The sequence below is a fragment of the Vipera berus genome, assembly GCF_964194415.1.
Source record: "Vipera berus genome assembly, chromosome: 1".
Lineage (NCBI taxonomy): Eukaryota > Metazoa > Chordata > Lepidosauria > Squamata > Viperidae > Vipera > Vipera berus.
In genome coordinates, this window is record NC_138202.1 from 122,142,191 (window position 1) to 122,160,337 (window position 18,147).

Sequence of the window (18,147 nt, forward strand, 5' to 3'; positions counted from 1 at the left end):
CCCGCTTCTTTAAAGTTGCATGCCCTTCAAGTCAAAACTGCAAAACAAGTTTCAAGCACTGTGACCACCCAAGCTTGGCCTTCCTGGCTTCCGGCGCAGAACGAAGCCCTCCTTCCGCAGCGTTGCGTCGCCCGTACGCCCACGAAGGCTCAGGAGGAGCGACCTTTTTTAGGCACGCCTCCTTCCGACGGGGACTGCCCGCCCCTCCTTTATAAGGCCACTGCGGTAGAGTGACTTGCACCAGGCGTAGCTGCTTCTCACCGAGACTCCGTCGCACCGACTCAGTGTGAGATTTCGGCCCCGCCTCTGCACCATGGTAAGGGAAAAGGGCGAAGAGGCGCGCGCGCGGAGGAGCTGGCCTAAAGCGTCCCGGGGCTGCTGCTACTGTAGCAAGCCTCGCCGCGCTCCGGATGGGACCCGCGTCCCACCTAGGCTCGCCTTTACCGTACCCGCCACCTCGGTTGGCCCCTGCGTGGACTCTGGCCGGTCCCCGTAGAGGTTTAGGTGGCGCTTTCCAGTTCTTCCGCTCTCCGGCCAAGGTGGAAGGTGCTCCGTAACCGCGTGGCGGGGAGGGGAGCTGTCCCTCCCGCTCTCAGCCCCACGTCGTCACCTGCCCGAGTGTAAACGTGGCCCGTCGGAGAGCAAAGGGGGACGAGTGGACCCCAGGGCCGGCCGGACCCGTGAATTTCCAGACGGCGCGGCAAGAGAGGCGAGCTCCCGGGCAGGCGCGTGTTCTGGACGCGGCGGAGGGAGCGGCCGAGAGGCCAGGCCTCTAGTCGTCGTAGTAGTAGCAGTAGTAGTAGTTGGCGCTCAGTGGCTCGCCGCTTCTCTTCCAGCCGCCCGGGTGCAAACGAGCGGGAACAGCTGGTTTGAGGCGCAGGTTGCTAATTTGCAAAGGGAGGCTGGTCTGGAAGCTAGCGAGGGCACTTCCAAGCCCTGCTTGCCTGCCCTGGTTGGTAAGGGGCAGCGGGGAGAATATTCTCGTTCGTCTTTCAGAGGAGTCATTGCGCGGGGTGGGGTGGGGCGGCGGGCAGATGTTCCTCTGTCTTCGACCACACACGTACACACCCTTCACATCCACTGATTGGGGGGGGGGGGGAGTAAGGGGTTATTAATAGGCAGGTGGAAAGAAGGGGGCACCGGGCTAGGACGCTCTGCCGACCCGCTTCCAGCCAAATTTTGGAGCTGGAAATAGCTGGGCCCCCGTCCGGGCTTCTGTCCAAAGTAGGTAATTGCCTCTCCTGTTTCATTTCGGGGTGGGTGGGTGGCTGGGTGGGATTTCTGTACTTTGAGAAAGGGTGACCTATATTTAGTATTCCAGTCTCAGCGAGCAGGAAGCAGCCCCCTCCGAGGCAAGCTCTTCACACTGCCGGGGGGGGGGGCGGGGGGCGGTTTTGCCTATGTTTTCCCAATGGGGAGACTCGTTCTCCCAGCTCCGGGAGCCAGTTGCCTGGAGGCTGGGGCGTTTGCATGTACGTCGCCTCTTTTTTTTTTCCTTTCTTTCCAACTGCGTCATTTGTGAATCTGAGCGAATGAGGTGTGGAAAGCGGAAGAGAGTTTTTTTTTTAAACGGTACGTTCGTTTTTGGCTTGCCGATTGCGGCTTTTGATTCGAATCTCGGAAGGAAAAGTACGGAAATAAGAACCGTTTAAAGAGTCCCCGGGGCGTCTTCGCAGTGCTGGGAGCTGGCGGGCGGGCGGGCCGGCCGGCCACACAGTAAATTCCTTGCCCAAAACTTGCTCTGCTGCTAAGAGCCATTATTTTTTTATTATTATTATTTTACGTTTAACTTGCCCTCACCAGTATTGGTGGCATTGAAGCTTTTCTACATTGCAAAATCATTGAACTTGTTCCAAGCACTAAAGAATCTGTAAGAGATCTGGTCTGCCTTGGTTTGCTGATTCATGGTTTGCTGAATAAAGCACAGTTTTGACTGGCTTTATCCGCATGCTAAGCCATCAATCAAACTTGTCACTATTGTCTGCACTCAATAGCATTTTAAATCGGACCATTAATAACATAATTTGGGACAGGAATAGTCAATGTATCATTTTTCTCAATCTGCCTTTCTTCCTTTAACAATGGCTTACTGGCTTGTCCTTGTGATTGTGTGTGCTTGGTTTTATGATTCTGTTTGTATGCATTCTAAAAGGGAGCTGTAAAAGAGTATAGTACAGCTGTAGCACATCACTGACCAATGTGGCATTCTCTATGTGTGTTAGGATCGCAACTTCCAGAATGTTTGGTTATGGAAACATCTGTTCAGCTTTATGTTCCACCTGGGTTCTTGGTAGGATCTAATCTGATAGGGTTTTAGCTCTCATTCTCAGTAAGTATGAATCCATTACCACTATGAAGAAACGCAACTTGTCCCACAACATATATTTGCAGTCTAAATTTCAGAGATAATGCCCAGTTTTAAAAATTATAGGTAAGATTCCATACACAGCACCCTATTTGTATACAGTATTCAGATTCCACCTCTCCTTGGGATTGTAGTGAGTTCTCTTGCTTTAAAAAGAAAATTAAACCAGTCCATTTCTATCTAGCATTACTTACTCTGAACTCACCCCTTCTCCTTGGAAAGATAGATAATGTGGCCATCTTGGAATTACCATTTTTATTTAAAACACTATTATATGTGCTCAGGTTCATGATGGCCTCACAAAGGTAGTCCAGCAGGCTGTTTGGCAAATAGGTGCCCTGACTTGATCCTAAATATTTGATCCACTAAACACAGCTGGCACAAATTCACTAGCAAACATTTAAAATCTTTGGGAAATATCTGTTTGGCTTTTCCCACCTTGGTCACTGTGTTCCGCAGTGTAGTGGACCGGAAGGTGTCGCAGGGCTGCAGTTAATTCAGGGAGGCTCTGGTCTGTATTGGCTTTTAGATCCAAATTTCTTTTGGGAGATGATGAAAAACTGGGTCCTTCTTGGTATTTCTTTCTTGATTGAAGCTCTCCAATGAGCTTTGCTATCTATGCAGCTGTGAGTTCTTTCTGAACTGCTGAACTGAAACCTGCTGCAGTGAACATTATCACTCTTGATACTTGGATAGGAAATGACTAAGCTTAAATTTGGATTTCAGGGAGAGGAATCCAGACCTTGCTGAGCTACAACTCTTAGCAGCTCCAATAAACATGGCAAATGATACTTTCTGCAAGCAACATCTGGAGGGCCATGAGTTTCCCACCCATGCCTTAGGGAGAGGGAAAGTGTTGTGCCTTAACATGTTTCCTTACTTAGAGTGTAAATTTGCAGGCAAATTTAATTTAAATTTAATAAATTTGTGTGCCATGTATAGGAGAAGAGCATGCTAGCAAGGTGTGCATGCATTTTATAGGCTATAGATATGTAGGCATGGAAAGGAAATGCTATTTGCACAATGAAGCAGAAGGCGTGGAAGTGCACAGGCTGGCAGTTTATACTAATTTCCTTGTGGCTTTGGTATGCAATAGATTTCTTAACTGCTTCCTGTTTTGCTGACTTTAAGAACTGCCGCCATTTCATTTTGAAATGGTCACCTAAACTTTTTGATGTAATGAATAGCTCAATTACTTTGTTAAAAGTAACTGCATTACATTACTTTGGCATTATACTTAACACCTAAGTAAATAGTATTCCTGTTACTATAACCTGTAATTGCAGAAGTACATAGGCAGCTAAGTTGCATTTGTTATCTCTTACACTGCATTGTTATTGCTCCTTTATTCAGTAGGTTTAGAAACAATTCCATTCCAAGGACAGGTTTAATATGTATGTAATACTCATTAAAATTCCACAATGAAATATTCCTGGTATCCCATTCTCAAAAATAGAAAGAAAACCACTAACTTGTAATACCATAAGAATACCCCGTTGAGCCAATGACCTGGTAAAACTCCTTCCACCAGTAATGGTACACAAGATGGTACATCTTTGCTCTATCAGGCTCACAGCTTGATGCCTTGCTTGTGATACCACTTGTAAGAAGTCAACTTTCTCTTCTTTCTGTAGCGTGAGTGTATCTCTGTCCATGTTGGCCAAGCTGGCGTGCAGATGGGCAATACTTGCTGGGAACTGTATTGCCTGGAACACGGAATTCAGCCAGATGGACAAATGCCAAGTGATAAGACCATTGGCGGTGGAGATGACTCATTTACTACCTTCTTCTGTGAAACTGGTGCTGGGAAGCACGTCCCCCGGGCTGTCTTTGTGGACTTGGAACCCACTGTGATTGGTGAGTACAACTATGGAAGTTTTGACTCTTAGGCCTCCTAGAAGACAAGAGCAGCAACTCTTCTCAAATAGGCTCACGTTCATTCATCTCTTCTTTTTGATGGAGCAGAACATGTGGTTTTAGTCTGAATTAGGTACATTCTTCTCCAATTCGCTCTTAGATGTACAGGGTCTACTGTATCCAGAATTACCGTCCAGTAGGGCTGTTATAGGAGAAGAGACTTGACTTGCCAACTCCTTGCTCAGTTCCCACGGAGGCATTTGGTTGAAATAACTCAGTAAGGTAGACTCCTGATAAAGTGATTTTGTCCTAGAATGAGAAGCCCATAAGTCCTCTGGGTCTTCAGTTTTTGTAAGATTTGGCCTGCACAGTACCTTTCCTTAGATGTCTTGTTGAATTCTTCAGCTCGAAAGTATACAGTACACTGTAATAAACTTTATATCACCATCCTCTTAATCTTTTCCAGATGAGATTCGTACTGGCACTTATCGTCAGCTCTTCCATCCAGAGCAACTAATCACTGGAAAGGAAGATGCTGCCAACAACTATGCCCGTGGACATTACACCATTGGCAAGGAGATCATTGACCTGGTGTTGGATAGGATTCGCAAACTGGTATAACTGCAATGAGGGACGGGGTGATACAGATTTTTTTGGAGGAATGGAAGCAACTCTGCCTAAGAATGGTGGAGATGTTGGGATAGCAGGGCCTTGTGGTCCAGGCTGGCTATTGGTTATTTATGCAGTTTCTGGATAATTCTAGGCATTATTTTTGATATGATACACTTCTTTACAGGGTGGGTACATGCATTTCATTTTATTATTCCATTCATTCAAGTTGTGTTTTAGAAGTTGAGGATGCTAAGTGTAAGGCAAATGAATGTGAAATTCAGAACTGTTCCTTTATGCTTCACCCTTGTTTTTTTACATCCTTCTGACCAAAAAGAATAATCTGTCTTCCAGGTTCTAATCACTGTACTGTACAGTAGTGGCCAAAATTGTGGAAACTTTTCGGAAAAGTGTACAGTAGAAATGCCACCTTTGGTTAAGTTTCCACCAATTTTTCTTCTAATTTCTTTATAATTAGCTTTGTTCACTTAATAATACTATTTTACATCGCTTTGTGGACAACCAGTCAACTCTTTGCACCATTATTACGTTTTACAAGCTCACTAAGTGAATGGAAAAAAAAACCCCAACCAACTTGATAGTGATCACATAGCACACTGACAAATGTCCTCCTCTCAACTTCAATACATGACATCAATAACTGAATCCTACTGTGATCTGACTGGCTCATTGCCAAAACAAGATGACACCTGATTGGCTCTCTAAACACTCATGCTCATTGGCTACAATCAGATGAAGGACAGCTGCCTGATATCAACCTAAGCAATTTGTGCTTCCTTTTTCTGGTTATTTGGCTATAACTTTTCATAGAATAAGGGACGCGGTGGCTCAGTGGGTTAGGACGCTGAGCTTGTCGATCAGATGGTCAGCAGTTTGTCAGGTCGAATCCCGAGTGCTGCGTAACAGAGTGAGCGCCTGTTACTCGTCCCAGCTTCTGCCAAACTAGCAGTTCAAAAGCACGTAAAAATGCAAGTAGAAAAATAGAGACTACTACGGTGGGAAGGTAACAGCGTTCCGTGCGCCTTTGGCATCTAGTCATGCCGGCCACATGACCATGGAGACGTCCTTGGACAAGCGCTGGCTCTTCGGCTTTGAAATGGAGATGAGCACCGGCCCCTAGAGTCGGAAACGACTAGCACGCATGTGCGGGGGAACCTTTACCTTTATCTTACCTTTCATAGAGTACAGTACAGATAATTGAACAAACTTATGTTGCATTACATTCTTGATTAAATTATTTTTCCGTTGCTGTATAATTTTATGGTACTACTCCAAAAAACAGTGGTGTTATTAGCCATCAAACCTCAAAAATACCGTATATACTTGAGTATAAGCCGATTCGAGCATAAGCCGAGACCCCTAATTTTACCCCCCAAAACTGGGAAAAGTTCTTGGCTCAAGTATAAGCCGAGGCTGGGATCCGCCGTTCTGCAAGCCTCCGCCACCGGCGGAGGCTGGATCCGCGCTCTGTAAGCCTCTGCCGCCAGCAGAGGCTTGATCCGCCATTTTGCAAGCCTGAATACACAGGAATACCCTGTGTGGCCGCGGCTCTCGGGGAAGCCCTGGCTGTCCGCTTCCTCGCTCCACGCTGCCATTCGGGGCCCGCACGTTCCCCGGGCAAATCGCGGCGCCCATCAGGCGAGGAAACACGCCCGCTCCAGTCGCCCCCCCTTCCCTCAGGAGACGCGAAGCAAGTGACCGCCCGGAGCTTACCGAGGACTTGCGCGCGGCCGAGGCTTCGGTGCTTCCAGGATCGCGCGCACCTCTCCCAAGCCGCCGCCGTCCGGAGACCTGCCGAAGTTTGGGGAGGTTTGGGGAGGTGCGCGCGCACCTCCCCAAACCTCCCCAAACGTCGGCAGGTCTCCGGACCTCCGCGCCCTGCCTGCCTGCTTCTTTCCGCTGCCTGGCTGCCCTACGATGTAACCCGCTTCATGATCGAGTGCGACGCCTGCAAGGACTGGTTTCACGGCAGGAAGGAGATCTCTGCCCTAGAGCGGGAGGGGGGAGGGAAAGGGGGGGGAGGAAAGGCCCGATTGCTTTGTGTTACCTGCCGTGAAACCAGTCCTTGCAGGCGTCGCACTCGATCATGAAGCGGGTTACATCGTAGGGCAGCCAGGCAGCGGAAAGAAGCAGGCAGGCAGGGCGCGGAGGTCCGGAGACCTGCCGACGTTTGGGGAGGTTTGGGGAGGTGCACGCGCACCTCCCCAAACTTCGGCAGGTCTCCGGATGGCGGTGGCTTGGGAGAGGTGCGCGCGATCCCGGAAGCACCAAAGCCTCGTCCGCGCACAAGTCCTCGGTAAGTTTTTTTGTTGACTGGAGTATAAGCCGAAGTGGAATTTTTCAGCCCAAAAAGTGGGCTGAAAAATTCGGCTTATACTCAAGTATATACGGTACACTTTCCCCAAAAGGTTTCCACAATTTTGGCCACTACTGTATGTGATATTCTCCAATTCTAATTTTGCCTCAGCCACTCATTCCTTTAGGCCAGTGTTTCTCAATCAAAGCAACTTTAAGATGTGTGAACTCCAACTCCCAGAATTCCGCAGACATCTTAAAAAGTTGCCAAGTTTGAGAAACACTGCCTTGGGCCTACATCTTTCCTGTCCCTACATTGGTCAGAAGCTTCTGTAAATCTCTTGGGGCAGGAGGAGAAAGAAGTGACCAGGTGGTTCCGCCCCAGGACATTTCCTGCTTCCCTTGCCCACGACTCTGCCGAGGCCCTAGTAGAAGCCTGGGAGAGGGCAGCTGCTGGGGCCTTGGATCGAGTTGTGCCTTTGCGGCCTCTGACCTGGCGCAGACCCCGGGTGGCCCCCTGGTTTATCGAGGAGCTCTGGAAGATGAAGCGCCGGAAAAGATGCCTAGAGAGCTGTTGGAGGTCCAGCGGATCCGAATCCGATCGAACACAGCTAAGAACTTATCTTAAGTCTTACCTAGTGGCGATGGAAGCGGCAAAGCGTGTCTACTTTTCCACTCTCACTGCGTCCGCAGATAACCGCCCAGCCGCCCTGTTTAGAGTGACCCGCTCACTATTTAACCAGGGACCGAGGAATGACCCGTTGCAGGGTAGGGCTGAGGAATTTGTACAGTTTCTGCAGGACAAAATCGCTCAGATCCGGACTGGCTTGGAGTCCGACTGGGCGGAATCTGGCGGAGTGGAGAGGGCAGGTCTTGATCATACCATTTGGGATGAGTTTGACCCTGTGACTCTAGATGATGTGGACAGGATCATGCGTAAACTGAGCACTACAACTTGTTTACTGGACCCATGTCCCTCCTGGCTGGTTTCGGCCGTCTGGGAGGTGACAGGGGGCTGGCTCCAGGCAGTTGTCAACACTTCTTTGATGGGAGGGTGTCTTCCCCTCCGCCTTAAAAGAGGCAGTGGTGAGGCCCCTCCTCAAGAAGACTGCTCTGGACTCAGCCTCATTGAATAACTACCGTCCTGTCCTGTCTTACAAAGTGAAGGTTGTTGAGAGTGTGGTGGTGCGTCAGTTCCCGCAATTCCTGGATGAAGCGGACTATCTGGACCCGTACCAGTCCGGTTTCAGACCCGGCTACAGCACAGAAATGGCATTGGTCGCACTGGTGGATGATCTCTGGCGGGCCCGGGATGGGCTGTTCCTCTGTCCTGGTCCTACTTGACCTCTCAGTGGCTTTTGATACCATCGACCATGGTATCCTGCTGCGACGGCTTGAGGGGTTGGGAGTGGGAGGCACTGTTTTATGGTGGTTCTTCTCCTACCTCTTGGGCCGCTCGCAGTTTGTATTGGCAGGGGGACAGAGATTTACCCCGAGGCCCCTCACTTGTGGGGTGCTTCAGGGGTCGGTTCTCTCCCCCCTCCTGTTTAACATCTATATGAAGCCGCTGGGTGAGATCATCCATGGCTTTGGGGTGAGGTATCACCAATATGCGGATGATACCCAGTTGTTTATCTCCACCCCGAGCCAACCCAGTGATTCTCTTGACGTGATGTCCCAGTGCCTGGAGGCGGTGCGGGTCTGGATGGGAAGGAACAGGCTCAGGCTTAACCCCTCCAAGACCGAGTGGCTGTGGATACTGGCATCTCGTATTGTCCAACAAGTTCCATCTCTTTTGATGGGGGGGAGGTATTACCCCCCTCAGAAAGGGCTTGCAACTTGGGTGTCCTTCTGGATTCACGGCTTAATTTGGAAGATCATCTAACGGCAGTGACCAGGGGGGCCTTCGCACAGGTTCGCCTAGTGCGCCAGTTGTGTCCCTTTTTGGACCAAGATGCCCTATGCACAGTTACCCACGCCCTCGTCACTTCTCGCCTGGATTACTGCAATGCTCTTTACATGGGGCTGCCCTTGGAGAGCACCCGGAGGCTTCAATTGGTGCAAAATGTGGTCACGTGGGTGCTTATGGGAGTATCTCGGTACTCCCATGTTACACCACTCCTGCACGAGCTGCATTGGCTTCCGGTTACCCTCCGGGTGCGATTCAAGGTGCTGGTAATAACCCTTAAAGCCCTACATAGCTTAGGCCCGGGGTACTTGTGAAACCACCTGCTGCCATTGTCAACCTCCCATCGCCCGGTTCGCTCCCACAGAGTCGGCCTCCTCAGGGTGCCGTCGGCCAGGCAATGCCGGCTGGCGACCCCCAGGAGGGAGCCTTCTCTGTGGGCGTGCCGACCCTCTGGAATGAACTGCCCCCGGAGCTGCGGATGGTCCCTGACCTTTGGTCCTTCCGCCGTGACCTGAAGACCTGGTTGTTCCAACAAGAGGGCCTGGACTGACTACGGTTTTTAATTAGGCTTTTTACTGGGTTAAATTGTCTCATAATTATTGAATCTATTGTTTAATTCTTTTTTAAATTTTTTACTCTGTTTTTTAATTTTTATTGTTGTGAGCCGCCCTGAGTCCTTAGGGAGAAGGGCGGCATATAAATTTAATAAAATCAAATCAAATCAATTGGGTGGGTGGGTTTACAGCTGGTTGGCAAGCACTGCCTCTTCCTTCCTGGAACAAAGTGCAAGTTCTCAGGAAGCATTTGAACTTGGTATATTTGGCACATACATTCTAGCGAATTTCTTCATCACACTCCAGCCAACCCTGTTCACTTGTGTAATTGGTTGCCACAGCCGTAATACCAGATGCTGCCTTCTAACCTTGAAAAATTACTTGCTCTTAATTCATTATGAAACAGAAAAGATGCCACGCCTGGCTTTCTGATTATAAAGAGATTTTGTGTGTGTAGTTAATGAGTTGAGGCTAATGCCTCCTTAAGTAACACCAGCTGCCTGCAATTAGTGCAGGTTCGCATCCCACCAGGCTCAAGGTTGACTCAGCCTTCCATCCTTCCGAGGTAGGTAAAATGAGGACCCAGATTGTTGGGGGCAATTAAGCTGACTTTGTAATAATGCCGCTTGGGTGTGTGTGTGAAAGCCCTAATAAGCAGGCATATACATAGAATGAAGGCTACTGCTAAGCTTGTAAGCCGCCCTGAGTCTTCGGAGAAGGGCGGGATATAAATGGAATAAAAATAAAAATAAAATAAATAAATAATATCCTGAGGCAAAAGAAAATGACCTCCAAGTAACCAATTGGTTGAGAAGGACAACTATAGAAAGTAAAATAGTGGAATGGATTTTCTTGTTCAGTTTTTTCCTGGTAAAAATAATACTTTGCAGTGTAACCTAAGAGAAACAAACTGATGAGTGATAATTTCATTTTCACAGGCCGACCAATGTACAGGACTCCAAGGATTTTTGGTCTTTCACAGCTTTGGAGGAGGAACTGGCTCAGGATTTACTTCCTTGCTGATGGAACGTCTCTCTGTTGATTATGGCAAGAAATCCAAATTAGAATTTGCTATTTACCCAGCTCCACAGGTCTCCACAGCTGTGGTAGAACCTTACAACTCGATCCTCACCACACACACCACCCTTGAGCACTCAGATTGTGCTTTCATGGTGGACAATGAAGCCATTTATGATATCTGCCGAAGGAATCTGGACATTGAGCGGCCAACTTACACAAACCTCAATCGCCTTATCAGCCAGATTGTGTCCTCCATCACTGCCTCGCTGCGCTTTGATGGGGCTCTGAATGTAGACCTGACCGAGTTCCAGACCAATCTAGTGCCCTACCCCCGCATCCATTTCCCTCTGGCTACCTATGCTCCGGTTATCTCTGCGGAGAAGGCCTACCATGAGCAGCTTTCTGTGGCTGAGATCACCAATTCTTGCTTTGAGCCTGCTAACCAGATGGTGAAGTGTGATCCTCGCCATGGCAAATACATGGCCTGCTGCCTTTTGTATCGCGGCGATGTGGTACCTAAGGATGTCAATGCTGCCATTGCTGCCATAAAGACCAAGCGCAGCATCCAGTTTGTAGACTGGTGCCCTACAGGCTTTAAAGTGGGCATCAACTATCAGCCTCCCACTGCAGTTCCTGGGGGAGACCTAGCCAAGGTTCAGCGGGCAGTGTGCATGCTGAGCAACACCACAGCCATTGCTGAGGCCTGGGCCCGCCTGGACCACAAGTTTGATTTAATGTATGCCAAGCGGGCCTTTGTGCACTGGTATGTTGGGGAAGGGATGGAAGAAGGGGAATTCTCTGAGGCTCGGGAAGATATGGCTGCCCTGGAGAAGGATTATGAGGAGGTGGGCATTGATTCATATGAAGAGGAAGAGGAGGGAGAAGAATAGCTATAAATGCTCTACTTTGTCTGGAACTTCCTTTTCATTAAAGTGTGTGTGATTTTAATCTAAACTACAGTGAAGTGTTTGTCCCAGCCAGAATTCACATGGAGCATTTCTGTCTAATGCAATTTTTGCTCAGAACGGCTAAGTAGTAATGTCTGCCTTACTTGACAAAAGAAAAATTTACGTGTGTAAACTGAACAGCATATCATAAAAAATACCATGTCTGCTGATAATTTTGGCAAAGTAATAAAATCTGAAGTTACAACATGCACTTTGCACATTACCATGAAACGACTGTATCTGTGCCCATTCATTATCACTTCTCCTCCCCACAAAAGCAAATACATTTTGATAACAAAACTTTAAATCAAAGAATGAATGTTTTAATTTGAAGTAAGAATGGAATTAGCTGAAGAAACAATCAGCTTATTTCTGAACAATAGATTATTCACCTATTTTCCAGCTTGGGAAATTCCATGCCTCTACATGTATTTTGGGAATAAAAGTTGCCTTTTAAAATACTGTGTTTCATGAGATGCAAATGTCAGAATAGGATGTCAGACTACAGTATTGCAAAAACCTTCCAACAAACCACTGGGTAGCATTTTAAATGAACACATTCCATTAGAAGCAACCGGCCCAAACCTTCCATAGATAGTTATTGCATCTGACAGAAATCCAATTTTTGTTTATTGAAATCCATGAAAGACGACCTGAAAATCTCACTGGGACTGTATTCAAGCTGAGATCTTGTTAGTTTTAACCAGGGCTTTTTTTTTCCCTCATAGAACGCTCAGAACTGCGTTGCGGCACCTTTTTTTTTTCCAAAAAAAAAGCTCCCTCTATTGGTTTTTGAAAGCCTATTGCAGGGCTAGACAATCTTGGCTCTTTTTTATGACTCGTGGACTTCAACTCCCAGAAATCCTGAGCCAGCCATGCTGAGGGGAAAGGGAGACGTTTCCAAGCTGAGCCATGCTGGCTCAGGAATTCTGGGAGTTGCAGTCCTTGAATCATAAAAGAATCAAAGTTGCCTACCCAGCACTAGAGGAGGACATTAAAATTATTTACAAGGTTACTTCTTTAGGAACTAAACTTTTAGAATCTAAAACAGCTAATTCAAAAAAGCCAACAGGAAAGAACCTCACATTTTTCAACTGCTTCTGTCTTTTGGAAGGTAAAATTAGATAACAAAATAATCTATTTCCTATGTTAATATCTCTGCAATGAAATCAATAAAGGTAACAGGAAAGAAATGAGAAATATTTTACTCAATGTAATGTGTCTAATTTAGCTGATGCTAGAAAAAAAATAGTATCTTTTGTACATACTCTTGAAAACTATTTTGAATCTAACCATCTATTACAACTAAACCACTTTAAATTAAACAATTCTTAAGAATGAAATATTCTTAATTTGGACTTTACTTTTACTGTTTGGACTGTTGTGTGTTTTGAAAAATAGATTATTTAGAATCTATTATGTTGCACTTCAGTCGTTAAATAATTAACCTAGTATATACATAACATGATGTTTTCCATGGTGAGCTTAACATCAATAACATTTATTAAAAAGGCTAAAATAATTTCTGGTGGTATTATCTGTACATTAGAATTTTGTTTAGTCACAATCTTTCACTTTTCACATTCTGGACAAGCAGTGATCATGTATCCTAGCAAAAGATGTTACATATGTGCATAAGCATAGTCAGTAGCATATGTCTTTTTAAAAATATCAAACATGCAAAGAAACAAAAATAAGTCCAAAATATCTGTATTACATCCAGAAATGCCAACTTTGCAACCAATATTTCTCATCCATAACTATGGCATCCTAAGGATACCTGCATACATGCAAATGCTTCTCTGGGATCAGTAACGCAGCAGGGATTGCTTTTTCCTTCCAGTAACAGATTGCTGGGAAATACCAAACATGGCCTTGAGAATTCCAATGTTTTTTACAAATTTTTCTGGATGTAGTTGAAAAGAGGCCTAGAAATGCCAGCACAAATACATCACACTTGCTGAACGTGCACACGCAACTAATTACCATCTTCAATTATATGTGATATATCTAAAATGAGATATCTCAACTGTATCTTGCAAACAGTTCCGTTTTGTGGCAAAACAATTCAGGACAAGCTGATCAGCAGAGCTTAGAGAGGACTCATTAACACAATTTTTGGGAAGGAAAGAAACGGACAGTTGAACATCTTCCAGTTGATGTTATGTTATGTAACATCTGGGAGTTGAAGTCCACGAGTTATAAAAGCCAAGGTTGCCTACGCCTGGCCTATTGGCTTTTGAGAGCCAATAGGAATTGCTGCTGAGCACGCCAAAAGATCCGGCCGGCAAACATTGCACAGGCAAGTTGTCTGCAGCGAAGGCAGGAACTTTGCATCCCTCCCTGCTGCCCAACTACACCATCTCAAGTAGGTAAGTAAGATATTATTTGCAAATAGGATGGCAATAAACAATTTAGGCTGCATTTACATCAGGGCTTTTCAACCTTTTCAGAAATTGTACCACTTTTAGGACATGACAATATTCAAGCACCACCAGTGCTTAACAAGGTGTCAAAAACTTGATGACTAAAAAAAAGGGGGGGGGTATTTTGGGTTTCATTGGTTAGATTCATTTATTGTTATAGAAATGGCTAGTTTATAATATAGAAAAGCAAAAAGTTGAGGTTCAATGTTAATGCTTCCTTCTACTCCTGTAACAGAAGAAGTCAGAAGTCAGTGCCTTTTCTTTTTCCCTTCTCCCCCTCACTTTTCCCTTTTTCTCTCACCCTTCGCTCGCAAAAGCCCCCCCCCTCACTCACACTTTGCTCACAAAAGCCTCCAGTCGCTCTCATTCCTCCATCTCTTTCAAAGGCCTCTTGCTCGCTCGCTCGCTCGCTCACTTACTGCCCCGTCGCTTCCAAATGCCATTTGCTCATTCACTCACTCACTTACTGCCCCATCGCTTCCAAACGCCACTTGCTCGCTCACTCACTGCATTTGGAAGCAACGGGGCAGTAAGTGAACGAGTGCCGGTGCCAGAGGCCATCAGCTGTTTGGCGCCAGAGACCACTGCCACGAGAAACACAGCTCTGGGTCAGGGTTCGGAGCAGCTCCAGGTGGGGGCTCAGCACGGGCCGTGGCGTGGCAACTGCAGAGAGAGGAATCCCCATGGTGGCTGTGGAGAGGGGAATCCCCACGGCATGTGGCTCCGAGCCGCAGGGGTGGGGGTGCAAAGGACAGGCGGCGACGCCGTAGCATCGCTCCCAGTGATAGCACCTGTGAGTTCCAGCACTTTTTTTTTTAGAAAAAAAGCACTGGTTTTAACAATGCTGTAGTAACTGCCCTCAGTAGTTATGCCGAGCCAAAAAGGTTCACCATCACTGATATATCACAAATTCAGAAAATGCCTAACTTGAGTCTGCTAGTGTCTCACAAACAAAAGAGAAAATTCTCTATTCGCTGCTCCCACCCCGCCCTGCCCCAGTATCTAGGCCATCCTGAACAGTAGCACTTGGCAATGCCAAGCCTGGGCCTGAAGGTGAGTTTTGGGCCTTGACTTCAGTACGAGCATCACTGCTGCCACTAAAAAAAAAAAGAGGCCATCTTGTTCCCTGAGGTGCAATTGCCCCGTGGCCCAGTGCACCACAGGATCTGCTGTCCACTACTTAACTTTTAGGTGGTGGGTCTGCTTCTGTAGACAGGCCTCTGTGGCCTACCCAAGGCTGCTTCAGGTTGCACAAGGCTTTTGTTCTTAAAGCAACTTTGGAGAATGCTCTTCCACAGCCTCTGTAGCTCCCAAGAACTGCACAAAGGAATGCCCCATTCTGCTATGATTTTCAGACGTTTCAGAGGCCGTGCATGGCCCTTTTGTGACTTCCAGAGGATCTGAAGTTCATACAAGACCACATCTCATTCTTGTGCAGCCCCTGAATATTGCAAGAAAGCATGCCCATGTTCTTGCAAGGTTTTTGGTGGAGCTGGAGGCTGCACAGGAGTGTATCCCATTCTCACACAGCCTCTACGGGCTCTGAAAACTGCAAGAACAGAACATACTTTTGGCAATAGTTTTTGGGTGTGGGTAAACATTGGCATGTCAGCCAAAATGTGGCATGTCAACTTCAGCCACAGTAGCCTTGCCATCCCTAAGTTGTATTATTTTGCATATTCTTGTTTGCTACATTTGGCCCTCACCAAACACATCTCTTGGTCAGTTTCCATTTTGATTGAGCAGCTACATATAGCACACTTAGCCTTTGTCCAAAGACTTGTGCTGCATCCTCCCCAAAAGTTAAATACTTATTGCCTTCCTGCATTTTCCTTTTATATGTTATCCCCCTCTTGAGTAAATTCAAATGCCTTAATGAGTAGTCTGGTACAACGACTGAACATGACCTCTCCCAACACTGAATGTCATAACAATGAAGGACTAAAATTCCAACATTCCTGCTAGCACATTGACTGTTCTGATGTTGGGATCTATTGTTTTAGAAGAAACATATTCTATGTTGGACAGGGACACGTGCATGTTTCACAACTGACGGGGAAAGATGAAAAGGAGTTACAGTAGTCAAGATAGCATACTGAGCCCCACCACCACCAAAAAACCCCCCCCGACCATGCTTGATTCGGCAACTCTGTACTGTAAATTATATATCATCCTTTTATACAGATGTGTACCAGTATTTGTTCTCTCCCCTCCATTTCTATTCTAACCATGGATCGTATCACAGAAATTTAAGCTAGAAGCACCATCGCCCTTAAAAAGCAATGGGTGTTGTAAGGATGTATGTTGTATTCCTGAAATTGGTATTAATATCACTGACATTTTCTTTAAATAGTTAGATTCATCCTGCTATGCCACAAAGCTTTAAAAAGCAACTAATACAAGTTGCACATGCACTACATGTTTGTAGTGATGTGTATGAAAGAGAAAGTTTTCTTTTGAGCTTTGGACAAAACAGCCAAGTTGGCTACATTCCAATGAAATAAAATTGAGAATGGTGTGACTATCCTGTACTGCAGTTTTTAAGAACTGCACTCTTGTCACTGGGAATAATGAGAACTTAACACAAGTTCTTTCCTCCTTCATTTTTCATTTTGTAGCCAGAAAAAAAAAAACAGCTGCTCTTTGCTGATGACTATCGGTGATCCAATTTAGAAAAAAATGTTTTTGAAAAAGGGAGTTATGTTTTAATTCTCATAACAGAATTAGACAATAGAAACACAGTCTCTAGGCCCTTTTCTTTTTTAGCCTACTTACAAAAGAGCTCAGAAGTGGTGCAGAGTAACAACATGATTCACTTCAATAACCCAGTTTGACATTTCTGTCTTCATAATGTACATGTGCAAACTTTTGCATCTGACCCATCAGGCAGGAGTACTAAAACCAATGGTCTTGGTATCTAGCATGCATCCTGAAAGCTCAGTGAGGGCATACAGTGTGAGGGCTCAACTAAAAGAAAAAAGCCACACACTGCAATACTTTCCTTTTATAACACAGAACCAACAACTTCTGCAGGTGTTATTGGCAACATTTGGATAATATAGTGTGGACACAACTTATTTAATTATGTTCAAGTCCTCCTATCTGCAAAATGATGCCACAACCAAATAGTAAACAACCCAATCTAGGAGCTCTAGTTTCTCTATACCAAAGAACGAAAAAGTCAATTATGTTTCTGTCCAGATCAGGGGTCTTCAAACTTGGCCCTTTTATGACTTGTGGACTTCAACTCCCAGAATTCCTCAGCCAGCGTGAGGCACACTGGCTGAGGAATTCTGGGAGTTGAAGTCCACGTGTCATAAAAGGGCCAAGTTTGAAGACCCCTGTTCTAGATAGACATGCAACTAACATCAGTCCATCAGGTGGAGAACTAATCATACAGAGTTGCCTCTGAATGCAGATAGGGCCTGACTCAGCAAAACTAATTCAAGTGCTGCAGCAGCAACATCTGCTTTTGAACGTGTGTTTAAATAACTGCTTGTTCCCCTCATCCCATTCTCTGTCAACAGACAGTGCTTGTTACTCTGTATGTTCCCTCGCTATGCTATGCTATGCTGAGGCCTTAAGACAATTTTAATGTATAAAACAAGCCAATCATAGAATTTGAGTCTCCTAGGAAATTGTAACAATGGTTCTATCAGAATGGTATACAGAGTAAGATATATATTCTATATATACTTTCCTGTAACACAACTGAATGCCAGGACTTGGATAAACCCTAAAGATAATGCATTGTTTATAATCCATAAACTCATCCCCTGGTAAAGGGTTTGAACCCCATAGAAAAAGATCTGGTACATTAATTTGATGACTCCCAATATGGATGAAATTGATTATACACCTCCTCCTACTGATGTATTTACAGGAACTGTAACATGCTTGAAACTGCTCCATTTTGTTTTCGCTCAAAACAAAACGTAATGACAAAACACTCAGAATATGCGTATTTTGTTCCAAATTCAAAACACTTAGAACAGGCATTTCAAGCTTGGAGCTTCTGCACATATCTATTCCTGTGGAAATAATTAACTTTTCAGAGACTTAAATAAAATTTCCTATCCTGACTTACTCCTGAAAACAATTAGCAGTATAAATAATACCAAAAAAAAGAGATTTCTGGATGTAT

At 45.8% G+C, this 18,147-nt stretch overlaps 1 protein-coding gene across 1 annotated transcript; it reads left to right on the forward strand.

Annotated features, from left to right (window-relative positions):
* The first annotated feature begins 206 nt into the window (after window positions 1-206).
* On the forward strand, window positions 207-11,808 carry LOC308664567 (tubulin alpha-4A chain). The gene is made up of 4 exons (XM_081321937.1): window positions 207-316; window positions 4,000-4,222; window positions 4,689-4,837; window positions 10,549-11,808. Exons 1-4 carry the CDS (start codon window positions 314-316, stop codon window positions 11,518-11,520), a joined length of 1,347 nt encoding a protein of 448 aa, XP_081178063.1. The 5' UTR covers window positions 207-313; the 3' UTR covers window positions 11,521-11,808.
* The last annotated feature ends 6,339 nt before the right edge of the window (window positions 11,809-18,147 follow it).

Coding starts and splice junctions, on each gene's coding strand:
- LOC308664567 (XM_081321937.1), top strand. Junction 4,223..4,688: donor CTTGGAACCCACTGTGATTG/GTGAGTACAACT, acceptor AATCTTTTCCAG/ATGAGATTCGTACTGGCACT. Junction 4,838..10,548: donor TGGATAGGATTCGCAAACTG/GTATAACTGCAA, acceptor TCATTTTCACAG/GCCGACCAATGTACAGGACT.